The sequence below is a fragment of the Papio anubis genome, chromosome 13 (genome assembly GCF_008728515.1).
Source record: "Papio anubis isolate 15944 chromosome 13, Panubis1.0, whole genome shotgun sequence".
Lineage (NCBI taxonomy): Eukaryota > Metazoa > Chordata > Mammalia > Primates > Cercopithecidae > Papio > Papio anubis.
The window spans coordinates 46,384,773-46,403,862 of NC_044988.1; the positions used below are offsets into that span (position 1 = coordinate 46,384,773).

Here is a 19,090-nt window from a genome sequence, read left to right on the forward strand (position 1 = left end):
ACTGATTATCCAATTTATACTGCGGCCATGCCGCTGCGCAGAAGAAAATAAGCTGCTTTTGTTTTAGGTCTTGGCTGAGACCTAAAGTCTGGAAATTAGCCAAGAGGCACCCCAGAGGGGATTTTGGGTCTGGTTTGGACTGGGCAGCCCCCATGGTCCTGAGGCGGGCAGTCCGGAGGCAACAGGTGTGTCCTCCCACTGCCACGCGGAGTGCGGGGTATGGTGGCTTCCGGGGAGGTCAGACGTCTCCTAGTCCCCAGTGCCAGAGTCACAAGTGATGGACGGTGGAAGCCCTGACGCGGCCATGCGTTTCGGGCAGGGATTCCCGGGGCCTGCAGGATGGGGGAAAACTTACCCAGCAGTGATTGAATCAAGTCCTGATTTTGGTGAAAACGGCTCCCGGCATGGAGAGGAGGTCCCGGCTCAGAGGAGAGGAGAGCCTACCTGGACTGGTGGGGGTGAGGGGAGGGGTCTCCTCCTGGGTTTTAATGTAATGTAAATGGGGAGCCGAGCAAGAAGACACGAGGCAGATGAGAACAAAGGTAGCCTTTATTGGGCTTGCGGGTGAGGTTCACCGGTCCTCTAGGGGGAGGGCTGAGGAAGTCACGCTGGGGGCGTGTATTGGGGGGCCTTTTATAGGGTGAGGTAGGCGGGGTTTGTAGGTTTCAGTTTTCCTGAGTTAGGTTTCGATTTCTGGGGAATGAGGTGTCCAGGAGCTTGCGCAGAGTGGGGGTTCTTTGGCGGGTGTGGGCTTTTTTCGCGCGCTGAGAGTCTTAGCATGACTCTTAGCAGGAAGTGAAGGGCGGGAAGTCCTAATGAAGGGCCTGCGGGAAGACCTAACAAAGGGCCTGCCATGCCGGGTGATACCGCCATGTTGGGTCTAGATTCCTGTCTAACAATAATAAGCAAATTAATGTAAGCAAATTGATATAATAGGCAAATTGCAATGGGAACAGGAGAAGGGAAAAGAGATATATATATATTTACACTTATCAGACTGGAGAATTCATCACCAGACTGGAAAGCAACAGCCTGGGCTCCAGAGTCAGACACCACACTCACCAGACCATGATGTCTTTAGGAGGCCTGAAATTCCTATTATGACTTGGGCTATGAGTTCCCCTAGAACTCACCAGTTCTGATGAAGGAAGCAGTGGGAGCAGCCAGCTGGCTGAACTAGTAGTGGTCCTCTGAGCTATTCAGGAGGAGGCCAGATGGATTTGTCACTTGTATACCAACTCTTGGTCAGTAGCAAATGGTCTTACTACTTGGTTGCCCCAATGGCAACAAAACTAATGGTTAATCGGGAGTAAACAGGTTTGGGGAAAACAATACTGGGAAGATATCTGAATCCTGCTGTATACTACCATTATCACTGCTTTCCATGTTGATGCTCATGGGTCTTTGCTTTTTCTTCACAGACATCCTCCTTTAGCTCAGAGGAGGCAGGCAGATCAACAGGCCAAAATTTCCACCGTAACTGCAAACTTGAATGCAGATGAATGGATTACAACATGTTCAAGCCTTGCAGTGAGAGGCATTATAATGTGTGATGGTATAATTAATGAGAATAATCTGTCTGCTAGTAATATGTACATGGGTCATCATGTCTGAGGCTGACAATGAGTTCATCAACTTAGTAGCCACCACTGCAGCAGAAGCCAAGTGCAATCAGTGCTGGGTATGCCTTGAGTTGCCAGAGGCTGCCGGGAATGGGCTACCTTGGAGAATTGTCCCTGCTACCATTTTTGAATGGATATGCTGATACCAATGGGGGTGGGATAATAACACTTGTAATCCAGCATGGACTTTTATTTAACTAAACCAAACAGTCTGTTTTTGCCCAAGCCCTAAGTAAACACAGCACCTTTGTTACTTAAATTTCACATTACAGCAATAAGCTACATGTAGAAAAAGCTCTTAATGATAGTATCACTGGACTTACGTTATCAGATGAATTTGCTCAGTATACTGTTGTGTTGCAAAATCGAATGACATTAAATATGCTTACCACAGCCCAAGGAGGGGTTTGTGCCTTACTGCATGCTGAATGTTATGTGATATCCCTAACAATTCTCACAATATTACTCTCTTTGCAAAGCCATGGTGGGTGTGGTTTTTATTAATTGTGCTTTTAATTCTCCTGTGCTTATCCTGTATCTGTAATGTATATCAACTATGCCTTCCCCATGTATCTGTAAGGGTATTTTCCTACAATTGATTATCAAATTGAGGCTGAATGTGGAGGTAAAGTTAAATATTAAATTTGAACTCAATTGAACATGGACACGAACAGTGGTCACTAAGTCCCAGAATGGGTTGTGTGAGCCCCTTTAGGCGTTCATCCAGTGTTGTTTCGGATGAAACAACTATTTCATGATGAAATCATGAAATAGATGAAATCTCTATTTCAATCTATTCCTATATGTTAGTTATTGAAAAACAATATACAGTAATAAAAACAAGTTGACCTTTTGTATTCCTCGAGCCCAGTTGCAAAGGGTCCTTGTGACTGGGCCTCATACTGAACAGCTTATTACAAAAAGAGCTAGGGTCCCAGACTGTGCCGAAGCCTCGTGAGACCTCTCCTTGTCTGTGCACTCATGAGTGGTGGACTGGGGAGCCCAGGCTGTTGCTTCCCAGTCTGGTGCTGAATCCTGCATAGTCTGGTGAGTGCAGTGTCTGACTCTGGAGCCCAGGCTGTTGCTTCCTAGTCTGATGGTGAATCCTCAATAGTCTGGTGAGTATAAATGTATGTATCTATTTTCCCTTCTCCTGTTTCCACTGCAGTTTGCTTATTATATCAATTTGCTTATTATATTAATTTGCTTATTATATCATTTGCTTGTTATGTGTGCATTGCCATTTATATGGGATAAAGCTTGTTTACCCTTAAAGGTATTGTGTGTGTGCCTTTTCTTCTTCCCTCGTGCGTTTCCCGCACAGAACACCCCTTGCCAGGGGAGTGAACCGTTTTGTCTCACTGGGGTTGCAGGCGCCACTGGGGAATGAAAAAACTCCTGCAACTAGCTCGGTGTCTGCCCAAACAGCTGCTCAGTTTTGTGCTTGAGACCCAGGTCCCTGGTGTTGTAGGCATAGGAGGGAATCTTCTGTTGTGCGGATTGCAAAAACTGTGGGAAAATTGTAGTACCTGGGCCCAGTAGCACAGTCCCTTGTGGCTTCCCTTGGCTGGGGGAGGGAGGTCCCCCAGCTCCTTGCCCCTCCCGGGTGAAGCCGTACCCCACCCTGCTTCTGCTCACTCTCCGTGCTTTGTATCTACTGCCTAACCAGTCCCAATGAGATGAACTGGGTCTCTCAGTTGGAAATGCAGAAATTGCCCACCTTCTTCTCTGGTCTTGCTGGGAGCTGCAGACCAGATCTGTTCCTATTTGGCTATCTTGGTCCTTCCCTTGTATGTTGACTTTGTATCATGCAACTTTACTGAATTTATCAGTTCTAATAATTTTCTTGTGGAGTCTTTAGGTTTTTCCAAATATAAGATGATACTTTCTCCAAACAAAGATGATTTGACCTCTTTCTTTCCAGTTTGGATGCGCTCTATTTCTTTCTCTTGACTGATTGCTCTAGCTAGGACTTCCAATACTGTGTTGAATAACAGTGGTGAAAGTGGGCATCCTTGTCATGTTCCAGATCTTAAAGACTTACAGTTTTTCCACGTTCAATATTAATACTAGCTTTTGGTTTGTCATTTATAGTTTTTATTGTGTTGAGGTATGTTTCTTTTATACCCAGTTTTTTGAGGGTTTTTATCCTGAAACAATGTTCAATTTTATGAAATGCTTTTTCTCCAGTTGAAATGATCATGTGGTTTTTGTGCTTTATTCTGTTGATATGATATATCCCATTGACTAATTTACATATGTTGAACTATCCTTGCTTCCCCAGGATAAATCCCACTGGGTCATGATGAATGACCTTTTTCATGTGTTGTTGAATTTGGTTTGGTAGTATTTTGTTGAGGATTTTTGCATCAGTGTTCATCAGGGATATTGGCCAGTGGTTTCCTTATTTGATGTGTCTTTGTCTGGTTTTGGTATCAGGGTAAGACTAGCCATGTTGAATGAATTTGGAAGTATTCCCTCCTTCTCTGTTTTTCGAAATACTTTAAATATGATTGGTATTAGTTCTTTAAATGTTTGGTAGAATTCAGCATTGAAGCCATTGGGTCCCAGGCTCATGTGCTGCAAGACATTTTTTGTTATGGCTTCGATCTCACTACTTAGTATTGGTCTGTTCAGGTTTTGGATTTCTTTATGATTCAATTTTGGTAGGTTGTATGTGTCAAGGAATTCATCTATTTGTTCTAGATTTTCCAATTTATTGGCATATAGTTGCTCATAGTGGCTGCTAATAATCCTTTGAATTTCTGTAGTATTGGTTGTAATGTCTCCTTTTTCACCTTTGATTTTATTTATTTGTGTCGTCTCCCTTTTCTTGTTAATTAGTCTGGCTACAGATTTGTCGATTTTATATATCTTTTCAAAAACCATCTTTTTCTTGTGTTGTTCTTTTTTTGTTTCAGTTTCACTAATTTATGCTCTGTTTTTTATTATTTCTCTTCTAATTTTGTGTTTTGTTTGTCCTTTTCTAGTTCTTTAAGATCAATGGTTAGGTTATTTATTTGAAGTTTTCCTACTTTTTTGATGTAGGCGCTTATAACTGTAAACTTTCCTGTTAGTACTACTTTTGCTGTAGGTTTATTATGTTGTGTTTACATTATTATTTATTTCAAGAAAATTTTCAGTTTCCTTCTTAATTTCTTCTTTGTCATTCAAGAGCATATTGTTTAATTTTCATGTGTTTTTAGAGATTCCAAAATTCCTCCTGTTACTGATTTCTAGTTTCATTCCATTGTAGTCAGAGAAGATAGTTGATATAATTTCAATCTGTTTGAATTTTTAAAACTTTTTTTTTGCGTCACGTATGGTCTGTTCTTGATAATGATCCATGTGCTGAGGAGAAGAAAAGAATGTGTATTCTGGACTAGTTGGATGAAATCTTCTCTAACTACCTATTAGATCTATTCATTCTGTAGTGCAGATGAAGTCCAATGTTTCTTTGTTGATTTTCTGTCTAGATGATTCTGTCTAATGCTGGAAGTGCGATGTTGAAGCCTCCAGCTATTCTTGTACTGGGGTCTTGTTTTTTAGCTCTAATAATATTTTATCTATATGTTTGGGTTCTCCAGTGTTGGGTACATATATAATTGTTATAGCCTCTCGCCAGATTGACCCCTTTCTCGTTGTATAATGAGCTTCTTTGTCTCTTTTTATAGTTTTTGTCTTGAAATCTGTTTTGTGTGAGTATAGCTACTCCTACTCATTTGAGAGATTCTTGAGCTATAACTATAATTCACCCATGACATCTATAAGAATGTGGTTCACCGAAGTTTAGGATGAGATTGAGGTATCTGCATTTTAAAACATATTCATAGGCAATTTTGATATTCACCTTAGGCAAAATACTGTGATTTTACAGAAGATAATCTAAATTTGAAAAGTAAATATTTTTCCATCTTTATGGATGGAGAAATCCAAGATCCAATATTTAACAGTTTTAAAGATTACTAGAGAAAATTTGTACATCTTTCATTGTAACTTGCTTAATACTTAACTCTAACATTTGGAAAGAAGTTATTTTTAATAATTAGTGGTTAAGAACACAAGCTATTGAGTCAACAACTGGATTTGTAATCCTGGCTTGCTTGTTCTGTGACGTGGGAAAAAATACTCACTCTTCTATGCCTTAGTGTTCTTTTTTATAAGATACAAATAAGTATAGAGTTGTTTTGAGTTAATGAATACCAAGATTATAATGTCTAGCACATAGTAAGTACATTATTATCATTCCTATCTCATGTTACAGTTTGTTTCTTTTTTGGTTTGTTTTGTAGTCTTGTGAAAAATCAATTTGTATCTTCTATATAATAGTCTTCTAAGAGTAACTCTCAGTATTATTCTTTAATATTATATCATATTTGCAGTTTACTAATCCTAAAAATAATGTGTAATATACTTGTATCTAAAAACTCAAATCCAGAAATACATCAAAATTTCAAATGAAAGATATTCATGGCTTACCAATGATGATATTTTTTGTTTTTCAAATGTACAGATTTCAAATGAAGCATATGCATAAATTCCTTTGTCTTTCTATTTGTGTTTACTTCGAAACACTACATCTTTGTATAAATTTTGAAGACATGGTTTGCTTTCTTTTTAATATTCTGTACTTTTTTGTAGACTTCTTAATACTTTTTTCTTGTGCTCACTTTCCTATTTTCAGTTCTTCTCCTCCTCCTTGTGTCTGGTAATGAAAACTCAATTGTAGAAAATTAGAATGGTAAAAGGGAATAAAGACAAGATGATTTTTAGATTTTATTGACATGTTTTTATTGGCGTGTTTATTAAGATTTTATTGATATGTTTATCAAGGATATATGTGTTATATCCTTGATATACTGTGTTCAAAGATTTAATTTCATAGTAAATGAGAGATTATCTTTTTTTTTTTTCTGTTTTTAGAGTTAAAGTTTACATGTTTGATAAGGAGACTGTTTCTATAAGGTTATGTTATATTCTCTCAACACTGGGACCACCTCCCTCCTGCTCCTTTCCACTCCAAAGCACATGGGTTACACAGCTGCTATAGGGTTGTACACTGTCCCATGTGTATTAAGCCAACACAGCCTACAAAGGGGTTGCACTTTGGAGTATGGTAGTAGCGTGGCAGTTTGGAGACCCCAGAAGTGTAGCTGCCAGAATTATGCCATCTGGTAGCAATGCTGCCAGGCAGTTCCACCCAGGGCATAAATATATTTTTGCTGAGCAGTTTTCCTGTTGCAACAGCCATGAATGCCTAGGCAGGGATGTGGATGGATGGTCATGGGAACTAATTGAAAGGTGTTTAATTGGAACCACTCTAATGTTCAAGGTGAGAGTAGTTGCAATAAAGCATGAAGAAACATTCAAACTTTTACAATAGATGCAGGAAGCTTAACCAAATAGTCTTTTAACTTTTTAAAATATTTTAAAATTAAATAATTGTGAGATTATAGTGAGGAATAATTACTTAAAAAATTAATTTTTATACACGTGGCAGAAGGTGGTACAGAAACATAGCTTTTGTTTTTAAGGTAAAATAATTATGATCACCTTTATTTGGTGAGAGTTTATTTCTGTTTTCTTAAAAATTCCCAGAACATTGAATATAACTCAACATTCCATGGAGAAGAAAGTATTATGCAGCTTGCATGTGTGCATATCTGCATATCGGAGCACGAAATATTGACATGATAATTGTAGTCAAGCCTGAGTGAACAGTGGCCTGTGGGAATTCAGCTGGTGTTGTACCAACTGGATGGCTGCTCAGGACACAGTTTGAAATGCAAGGTGCAAGTTAGCACTTTATTCAGCACAGGCAGGCATCATTTAAAAATCCTTGGGGGCAACCCTGGTGATGTGCAGATGTTAAAACAGTCTGTTCCGAAGTGCTGATATTTTCCAACACTGGAAGAAACTTCTAGATTCTGGGTGAAAAATATTTGCACAATTATAAAAGGCATAAAATACACAATCTTTTCCAACTCTTTTATGTTGTTTTACATAGTAAATATTGAATATATGCAGAAATATCTGGACAAGTAGTTAAAAGAGACAAAATATAAGAAAACCAGGAAATAGTCACTTAATTTCTAACTATAAAACAGAAAAAGGTTTTGTTTTGAGTTTCAGCTTTGTATATTTAGAAATGGCGTTGAATGAGTATCTGATTATGTATAGAGTATCTAATCTTATTTAGTACTATATTTAATATAAACAGATGTGTTCTATTGAATTGTTGCTTCTTTGTTTAAAGAGTTCATCCGTACTCCATAATTTACAGATTCAGACTCACATCTTAGCCTGATGATCTTCTGCACTGTAGTCTGATTGAATAAGAAAAAAAATGTCAATCATTTGTCATTTGCCAACTTCTCCAGCACAAGTTTTGGCTTTCAAATATAATTTTAAACATGTATTTTATACTGGAAATTAAAATACTTCTAAATTCTGGATTATACAATAAAAACTCAGTTTTCTATAAAAGCAAAGTAGTTATATTAACTATACTTGAGCCTTTAAAACATTTTATATCAAAGTTTTTATATGAATTAGGATCTGTTGAATTATTTTTATTTCACATATTAAAGTTTTCTTTTTTTAAATAGTTACTTTTACTGTGGAGTAAAATGTGTTTGTACAATATTTTTGCAACCTCTTTTTCAAGTTTTATTATTGGTATATTGTTTATAGATGCCATTCCAGTAATTCACTATGCATATTCATAATAAGAAAATACTTATAAAATAGTTCATGAATAAATGGATAAATAATTTGATGATGGCATAACTTTGATTTCTCTAAACTTCTATTATTAAGGCTTACTGTTTTAGAATCTTAATGTTTACTAGAAATTGGGAATTGTTTAAATTGCAAGCCATTGATAGGTATAAAATCTGCATTTTAATAGATTATCTACTCAAATGAAAGAAAATGTTAGTCCAATAAATAGCTTTATTTTGTGCATTATTTATATCTGTAAATAAAAAAGACCAACTTCAGTAAGTTTTGCCTTTTTATTTTGTTTATAAATTCAGACCAATATCACTACCTCATTTATAGTTAAATGTTTTTTTAGACTCTAATATTTCATTTTGGCATCTCATTAAAAGTGGGCTCAAACCCAGAAAATATGATCCTGTTGTAGTGTATAATATATGGCATGGTCTATAACATAATAAAATTTTGTTTCTTAATGATTTAAAATAATTTCTCAGATTTTTGAGTTTAGAAAAATGGCAGAAAGTTAGCGTGGTAATTCATGTGGCTAAGTACAGCATTGTTAAATGTTTAAATGGGAAGTACTCTTGGGAAAAATGATTGGTGCTTAAAACTTGTACAGATTTGACAGCCTCTCTTCACTTCATTTTTCATCCTAAAGAAGTCTGCAGATATTCTTCGCTCACATCATTATTGCACATCAGTGGTTCTAATTAGCTAAACAGGAGTTTGTCTCAGTCATTGATCATCATCAGCTTCTGGCAGTGTCTTTTTTTTTTTTTTTTAAGGAACCTTTTTTTTTAATGTCTTGTAAGTACATAGAAGTACACGTATTAATTGAATTGACCAGATTGGTTGGTGACATAAACTTGAAACAGTATTTAAAAATCTTATTTTTTCAAGTAGAAAATATTGTATTCCTGTTACAGGCCATTTTATCTTGGGAGCATTTTCCTGTTATGAAAATGTTAGACATCTCTTACCACCAGGAGGAGCTGCTAGACAAATTGCCGTATTTTGAGTTGTGATTATCTTTCAATTTTAAAAGTATAACATATTAGTCAATTTTGAAGGTTTTTAGTTATATAGCATTCAGGTATATTTTTTGAAGTTTTTATTTTATATGACACTTTATGACCCATTTTTCAATATTATGTCATTCAGATTAATCTATTGAGAAGTGTGTTATTGTTATTTTGGTGACTCTCACACTTTAGTGTGCATCAGAATTGCTTGGGATATTGTGTCTTAGTCAGTTCTGGCTGCTGAAACAGAATCCTGGGTGGCTTAAATAACAAACATTTATCCTCATGGTTCCAGGGGCTGGGAAGTACAAAATTAAAGTGCCAGCCAATGTGGTTTCTGGTGAGGGCTCTTTGCAGATGGCTGCCTTTTTGTTGTATCCTCAATGACAGAGAGAGATCCTCTCTCTAGTGTTCCCTCTCATTAAGGTGCTACTCCCATTCATGAAGGAGTAATCCTCATGACCCTAAGTGCCTTTCACAGGCCCTACCTCCAAATACTGTCACATTGGTTATTAGGGCCTCAGTGTATGAATTTTGAGGAGACACAAACCTTCAGTCCACAGCACCTTGTTAAACACAGATTGCTGGGCCCCCACTCTTAGAGTTATTGATTCAATGCATCTGGATTGGACTGAAGAACATGCATTTCTAACCTAGGTGATGATGATGCTAGTGCTCTGGCAACCTAACCACTAGACTGTGAGTATGTGTACATACTGTGTCATAGGAGATAATTAGCCTAGTATCAAGCTCATTTGGAAACTGTATTAATGCTTTTGTTTGGATTTGGTGGCACATAATCTAGTATTATCCATATCTCATTTAAAAGGACCACCAGAATTTATTTGGATACTAGTGGGGATCTTAAGCTTATTATAGAAGAGGGGATTATAAAGACTAACCGCACAGTTTTTTTTTAAACATTTAAGTTTAGGGGTACATGTGCAGGTTTGTAATATAGTTAAATGTTTTTTAGGTAAACTTTAAAGGTAAACTTGTGTCATGGGAGTTTGTTTTACAAATTATCTTATCACCCAGATATTAAGCCTAGTACCCATTAGTTATTTTTCCTGATCTTCTACCTTTTCCCACCCTCCACTCTCTGATAGGACCCATTGTGTGTTGTTCCGCTCTGTGTGGCCATGTGTTCTCATCATTTAGCTCCCTCTTATAGGCAAGAACATGTTGCACATGCAGTATCTGGTTTTCTCTACCTGCATTAGTTTTCTGAGGGTAATTACCCTCAGCTTCATCCATGTCCCTGCAAAGGACATGAACTTGTTCTTTTTTATGGCTTTGTAGTATTCCGTGGTGTATATGTACCACATTTTCTTTATCCAGTCCATCATTGATGGCCATTTATGTTGATTCCATGTCTTTGCTATTGTAAATAGTGCTGCAGTGAATATATGGGTGCATATATCTTTATATGGAATGATTTATATTCCTTTGTAACCCTATAAATTAAACTAATTCCTGGACAGTTAAAAATAGATTCATGGTATATCCAGAAAAGAACTTACAGAGGAAGTATCTGACTGTAGTTAATGCTTTGACTTTCATGATCTAGGTCATCTTTGTCCCTGGGTAAACCCTATCATACCCTACCTTTTGGGATCTGCTTATTTTCCTCCTAATGTATATACTTCTAATAGATTTAGTATTCTTCTGCAGTACTTCTGATTTTATAATGGGAAGTTAAACATTCAAGTGGTAATTTGAGATAATATATTAGTGACAAATTATAGGTAAAGTGCATATATTTTTAACATAAAATAGTTGTGTAAATTAATAAAAACACTAAAATATAAAATGGCAGATACATTGACAGGCAATGCCAAAACATAAAATAAAAAGGGGCAGAAGTTCATCAATTTCTGAAAGTATAGTATATTTTATTATTAATATAAGAAACAAAAGAAGGCCTAGTTGTACACAATGGATTGCAATTATGTATTAAATGTGCTATTAATGTATGGTAAGTAGAAAACAAAATAATCAAGATAAAGTACAAATGGTAAAAATAAATCATCATGATATACGTGTTTGCAAAATTTCCAATGTGGTTTATTCCAATTGTCCACCCTTTGTGTGCCTACATCCAAAAGGCTAAACTTGTCTTGAGAAAGACCCTGAACCATGATGACCATGATCTTGTATAAATTTATGACCACTAATTTTAAGTGGTCCTCAGTACTGCCTGGTCATCATCCTATTTTTTCCTGGCCCACTTACTATCTCAGCATCCCATAATGTTTTGTTTCCTCTCTTATCAACTTCCAACACTTCTTTTCCCATTCTTACTTTCAGCTGTTGGATACCTTTGCTTTCATATACCATTGAGAAAGTGGAAACTCTTAGAAGGGAGCTTGTTATTCCTTCCATAACTGTATCTACCAACATATCTGAATCTGTTCTCATATTCTCTCTTTTTATTTCTTTGGAAGAACTGTTTATATTTACCAAAGGCCAAACAAACTATATGTACGCTTCAAGCCTCAAGGATTCAAAGGTGTTGGACTGCAGTTCTCTTTTCTCTCCTGCATCATCAGTGTCTCTCACTGCCCTGGATCGTTCCTGTCAGCATACACACAGGCGGTCTTCTTTCCCATGTTAAAAAACAAAAACACAAAACTCTTGTGATCTCATATTTCCCTTGAACTATTTTGCCATTTCTCTGCTCCTTTCTGTGCAAAATTCCCCTGAAGAGTACTTTTCAGTATTTCTATGTTTTTCTTTCTCACTTGAACTCACCCTAATTAGGCTTTGTAATCACCATCCTCCTAAAATAGTTCTCATCAAGATATCACTACTGACCTTAATTGATATGGTTAGGCTCTGTGTCCCCACCCAAATCTCATCTTCAGTTGTAGTCCCATAATTCCCAATGTGTTATGGAAAGGACCTAGTGGGTGACAATTTGAACCATGGGGGTGGTTTCCCCCATACTGTTCTCGTGGTAGTGAATATAATGGTGTATGAAAGCAAGGCCTTGAGATCTGATGGTTTTATCAGGGGTTTCTGCTTTTGCATCTTCCTCATTTTCTCCTGGCGCTCCATGTGTAAGAAGTACCTTTCACCTTCTGCCATGATTCTGAGGCCTCACCAGCCATGTCGAACTGTAAGTCCAGTTAAACCTCTTCTTCTTCCCAGTCTCGGATATGTCTTTATCAGCAGTGAAAACAGACCAATACGTTAATATTGCTAAATCCAGCAGTCATTCCTCAGTCTTTACCTTCTTTAGTGTGTTGGCAGCATTTGATGTACTTGATCATTTCTTTCTACTAAATTCTGTTCACTTAGCTCTTTCTCTTGATTCTCCCCTTAAATTACTGGCTTATCCTTCTTAATATCATGTGATGTTTTTTCCTTATTTTACTAATCTATAAATGTTGAAATGCTCCAGGACTCAATCCTCATACTTCTTTATGCAAAATCACTGCCTAGGCGAACCTGTCTATGGTCTTAAAAATACAGTAGTCTGCCTTATCCATGGGGGATGTATTCCAAGCCTCCCAGTGGATACCTGAAACCATGGATAGCACTGAATCCTATGTACACTATGTTTTATCCTACACAGTAATAGACAGGTAGTGTTTATAGCATGGATACTTCCGACAAAGAGATGATTCACGTCCTACGTGAGTTGGGAGTTGCGTGGTGCAAGTTTTTTCATGTATTTAGAATAGCACTGCAATTTAACGCTTATGGATTGTTTATTTCTTGAACTTCTGATTTAATATTTTTGGATCACAGTTGACTGCTGGTAACTGAAGCCATGGAAAGTGAAACTGAGGGTAAGGGGGAACTACTGTATTTGGATGACTCCTAAAGTTGTATCTCCAGCCTTAACTTTTTTACTGATTCCAGACTTTTTAATCCAACTGCCTACTTCTCTTGGATGTTGATTAGGCATCTCAAACTTAGTATGTCCACATTTGAAATCCTTGTGTCCACCAAACTTCTTCTCTGTGTCTCAGATAATGTCTACTCCATTCTTCCAGTTGTGTAGGCAAAAGCTTTGGAGACATTCCTGACTTTTCTATCAAGAAATCCTGTTAGCTCTATCTTTAAAATATCCAAAATTTAATCACTTCTCAATACCACTGCATCTGCCTATCTTGTACAATTCACCTTTCTTTTTTACCTGGCTGTTTCATGTGCTTTCTCACTTGTCTTTTTGCTTTCTCCCTTGACCCTTAATGTCTGTCCTCAACCCACCAGCCACTGATACTTTTAGAATGTTACATGTTATTTTGCTGCTCATTGCTTTCCCATTTCACTTCAGATCCAAATTTCACAGGGCCTAGAAGGCCATATATTATTGTATCCCCAGTGATTTCTCTGTTCTTAGCTACCATTTCCTTATCCACTTTACTATAAATGTATGTACTTCTGTGCTGTTCTTTGAATATACCAATTGCCCTTGCTCTTGTGTCTTTGCTCTTGCTACTAGTTCCGTGACTTGACTTGGAAAACTCTTCCCTGGGGTCTTCATGACTCTTCCTTCCTTCCTTTAGATCTCTCCTCAAATATAATATTACCTTTAAGGAGAGTTATTTGTTAACTGTCCTATGTAAAATAACAACCTTTGTTTCTCTCCCAACTTCTCTAGGACTGGGCATTCCTTTCTTTGTTACCCTAATTTATTGTCCTTATTATACTGATAGCAATTTGACATAGTATGTATTATTTATCTTCATTATCTATGTACTAAAATGTTAATTCCATGAAGGCAGCAACTTGGTTTATTTTGTTTCCTCCAATATCTCTAGTCCCTAGTCCAAAGGCTATCATGTAATAAATGCGCAGTAAATACTTGAATGAATGATAGATTAATGTGTTAGATGTGGCTTTCTTTTATGTATTCTGCTAGGTATTCCTTCAATCTGAGAACTTTATTTAATTCTAAAATATTCTCAGCAGTTACCTCCTGAAATACTGCTTTATTTTTCATCCCATAGTTATTACTTCTGGAATGTTTTAGGCATATGTTAGAGTTTCCCAAAGAAACTTATGTCGCAACTGTGTTTTCATGTTTTTAATCTCACTATTTTCCTGTGTAGTGTTCTGGATGAATCCCTTATTACTATCCCTCATTTCACTAATCTCTTTTTGTGTCTAGTTTTGAGCTTAGTCCATTTAGTTGTTTTTTACTTCAGTGATTATAATTTTTTATCTTCAAGATTTTAATCGCTTCTTTACATCTACCTGATCGTGTTTCAGCTCTCATCTTTACTTTTAACATTAGTTATTCTTTTGTCTTTATGGACCTTTAACTTACTTATTTTAGTCTTTTTCATTGTAGTTGATTATTTTTATTTTTACTAGAGGATTGCATCTTTTGACTTGAACTTAGTATGTCAGTGTATGTGGGTTCATGTATTTTGAATTTTTTTGTTTGGGGCCATATCTGAAGAGGGAAGGTTGCTGTTATTGTTACTGTTTACTTCCTCCTCTTTCTCCACCACCAGGTGCTTATCTAATGCCTATCTTTTTTTTCTAGAAATTTTATAGTTGCCTTTAAATTGTCAATCTCACCCAAGTCTCTTTCCTGAAATAGGTTTTATAGAGGTTTTGCTATACCTAGCCTCAGCTGCAGGGTGTTCTGGCTCAAGTCTTGAATGGGGAGCGTTTACGTAAATGAGTTTACGTCTATAAACTTTTGCCTTTCTAGACTCTAATATAAGCCTTGGTTCTAGGCAAGGATGGGTGGAAGCTTTTTTCCAGCTTCACTTCATGAGTTAGCATTCCAGTCCCACACAATGAGCCTGGTTGTGCTTCTGCATACTGGGTAAGGCACTCTTATTCTCTATTAACTCCAGAAGTCAAGCTCCTTTCCACCTCAGCCTGCATCTGAATCTGGGGGACAGCAAACAGTAGCTTCATCCCCATTTATAGTTTTCTATTTTTGTTTAATTTGTGATTCTCAGAGATACAAATTTGTCTGTTTAATTTTTTATGTTTTTCTATGAATACCATATATTTTATTTGTGACCTTTTCAAAAAATGTAAGTCAGTGTCCAATAAATTTCCCCTTATTTATGGTATAAATTGACTGGTGTCAGCCTGATTATACAGTCTCTTCAGACCTTTGTTCCTTCCTTTCCCTTTTCCTCCTTTTCCTTTGTAAAGCTGTATTTGTTTAAAAGCTATATTTGTTTTAGAATATAGTCATTCTTTACAAGTATTGTGATTTTCTGTTTCCCAGAGAACTATGCTTTGAGTGTACAACTACCATTTAGTTTAGTTAATAGTAGTCTCAGAGACTAGAAATGTATAGGAAGGTGTCAGAAATAAAAAAATTCTAGTTATAGGATATCAACTATAAGTAAATCTCTGTCAATCTCTCTTTTGAGACTCTTACTTAAAAAATGGTAAATTTTATCCTTAATATAATTGTGTATATGAAAGCTTAAATTAATAAGAACATGTTTACTTAATTTTAATTATTTTCAAAGCAATGACATTATGGTAATTGCAATCAAGGTTAAACCATATTTTGTGTAATTTTTATCATATATCTAAATCTGGAAATGAAACTGTTCTTTTAGTATGAAGTTGTCTTAGTTTTCAGCAGTTGTGAGTTGCTGTCGCTTGCCATATGGTTTCTGATTAATTCTGAAAGAGCTGTCAACTCAAGATAATTTAATTTTCTATATTTTAAAGTGATGTTAATATTTGGGTATGAAAATTTAAAGTATTAGCTACCAATTATGACTAATAAACTCTATATATTTTTGTATCTAGAGAAAAACAGAAATCTGAAGGTAAAGACAGAAAAGTTCTAGAAATTTTGCAAGTCAAGGATGCCAAAATACAAGAATTTGAACAGGTTGGTGTTATAATAAAAATATTTAAAATCACTATACTTGTTTTGGGTAGTAGATCATTAAAATTATTTTTGTTTTGCAATAGTGTTTATTGAGAATATTAGGGTCCTTATTATGTTAAAGCATTACTATTTTGAAGTCACTAGTAAGATTATTCTTCATTATTAATACTTTGCTTGTACCCTTTTGTTTTCTGAATTAATAGGCTGTAACTTTTTATATAATGTTACAGTTTTGTAATAGTATCTAGCTATTATTATTTGTTTTGTTGAATTTTGCCATTATTAGCAGTTATCATTTACTTCTGAAGCTTGTAAATTTTCAGATGACTTTATTTGTAGAAAAGATAAAAATTGAGATCGTATTATTTACACTTAAAACTTGTATTTTTGTATTAATACTATATTAGGCTATTCTTCCACTGTTATAAGTAAATACCTGAGACTGGGTAATTAATAAGAAAGAGGTTTCATTGGCTTATGGTTCTGCAGACAGTACAGGACGCACAGGAACATCTGCTTCTTGGGAGGCCTCAAGGTGCTTTACTCATGTCAGAAGGCAAAGCATGTGACACTTCACATGGTTATAGCAGGAGCAAGAGAGAGAGAGACAGGGCATGGTGAGGGAGGCGCCACACACTTTTAAACAAGAGCTCGTGAAAACTCACTCGCTATGCAAAATCAGCACCAAGCCATGAGGGATTTACCCTCATGACCCAAATACCTCTCATCAGCCCCCACTTTCAGCTTTGGGGATTACAATTCAATGTGAGATTTGGGCAGGGACAAATATTCACACTATATCAAGTACAGTCCTATCTTTTATGTATAATCAGTACATTATACAATTATATATATTTATATTTATATGTAATATGTAAAATTATGTGTGATTGTATAATCAGTATGTAATCACTCAAAAGTGTATGTGGTCATGCTTTCTGGAGCAATTTTCAAGATATAAACATCTCAAAAAAGAAGTGAAAGAAATTTATTTTAAGAGTGGCTAATATCATTATATAATATTTAAATTCATTTTGTACTCAAGCTCATTATGGAGCAAATAAACTATAATTTTTCTTGGGAGGTACCTTTTTGGCAACTATGCTCTTTTGACTTTTGAATTTATTTTCCTTTCTAACCAATTAAAGGTTCATGAGAACTTTGATCTAGGATCAGTTATTGTTATAAAGTTGTTTCATGAAAAGAGTAAAAGTTCCATTCCCTACATTTCTGTCAGTTCTTTCTAAAAAGGAATATTGATTCCAATATAACATACAAATCTGAAATTTATACCTTTTCCACAGTTGAGTTTTTCCTATAGAAAATGTCATAATTGGTACCATAATGATAAAATGTTAAGAATAACATTTTAGTAAATTTGTTCTGGAAAGAAACAGTTGTGTTTACCACCCAAGTATCAAACAATATTAAAATATACTCTAAAATAGGTGAATGTTGTCATGTGCCTGGTGTATTAATTGGATTAGGCTAAGCTGCTTAACAAGTACAGCCTTATGACCCAGACATGGTAAACATCATTTGTATTCATATTTTACTGGAAAAAAATTTGGCTACCCCAAGATTCAGGTGATTTGAGAAAATGTAGATACAAGTGTAGCAGGCTCTTCCTCAATTATACCTCTTTTCTGTTAGAGAAGGAAAATGGGTTTTGGGAAAATGGGTCTTTTTAATATCCTTAGGCATTAAGTTTGCAGAGCTTTAATGAATGCTCTTTGGTTTACCAGCTTTGGATAACCATAGCATACCCTTAGAAAACATTGCCTTTTGTAAATGAAAATATATTTCCCCCTTTTCTTTGCTAAATTCTTTGTCTACTTCTGCATCCTTGAGTAGAGATTATTTCATTATTTATCTTTTGAGTGGAATCACATAGCTTATATATAACATACTAAACTCTCATAAGAGAAATCATTTACTTTGTAGGGACCCAAATTTCTTAGGATTAATCATTTCATTTTTGTGCAATGATGGTTATAACTTTGTACAAGGTATATTTTCAGTTAGGTTCAACAAAATATTGTATTAAATGTATATATTATCCTGTGATGGTGTTGTAGAATATTCAGAGTTACATTTCTTGCCTTTAATGCTTTTTAAATATCTTTGATGATTAGGTGAGGACAGAAGTAAGGTGGAAATTGCCATATTCTCCTACACTACTTTGTAGTTTCTATGACGGCAGAGTCTGTTTCTCTCTCATCCACTCTTTAGTCTCATACAGATGACTGTATACCCAGCAAGTAATTATTAATAGTTATTTCATAGTCAGGTCCACTGACATGGACCCGAATTATTAGGTTGGCAGGAATGAAAGGCATGTAAATGGAACCATAAGGACTTCATAGTAATTTTGAAAATGACTCTTAGGTTTTAAGCTTGGAGAAACCAGGAGAACAGTGGCATTATTATCAAAAAGAGGGTTATTTTCAGGAAGTATATATTGTTTTGAAGGTAAGGTTTTGAGCTTCTTGTAGAAAGTTCATGTTTTAGATGCTGATAGGAATTCCATTTAGAGATATTTAGCAAACTGTTAGAAGCACGAATCTCATACTTGGGAGAGAGTTTTGACCTGGAGTTATGGGTATTTAATGGTTTAGTTAGGGGGAAGACTTTAAGCAGTGAAAATTTTGAGAACAAGATATTTACTGATTTTTTAATGAGGAAGGAAAAATTGTAGTAAAAAAGACTAAAAGACTTTAGAGAAGTAAGGAGGAAGTACAATGCAGTATCTCATGAATTGAGAGAAGAGAGTTGGAAGTACAATGCAGTATCTCATGAATTGAGAGAAGAGAGTTGCAAGAAGCAAAAGGTTGTCATTGTAAAATGCTACAAAAAATGTAATGGGTTTTTGAAAAAGACATTACATT

At 35.7% G+C, this 19,090-nt stretch overlaps 1 protein-coding gene across 2 annotated transcripts in view; it reads left to right on the forward strand.

Moving 5' to 3' along the window:
- CNTLN (centlein) overlaps nucleotides 1-19,090 on the forward strand; it is a 361,398-nt gene that overhangs the window by 69,680 nt on the left and 272,628 nt on the right. For both annotated transcript variants that reach the window (XM_031654268.1, XM_031654269.1), the window contains exon 3: nucleotides 16,118-16,202. In XM_031654268.1, the coding sequence (XP_031510128.1) occupies nucleotides 16,118-16,202 (85 nt within the window). The remainder of the gene's footprint in view (nucleotides 1-16,117; nucleotides 16,203-19,090) is intronic.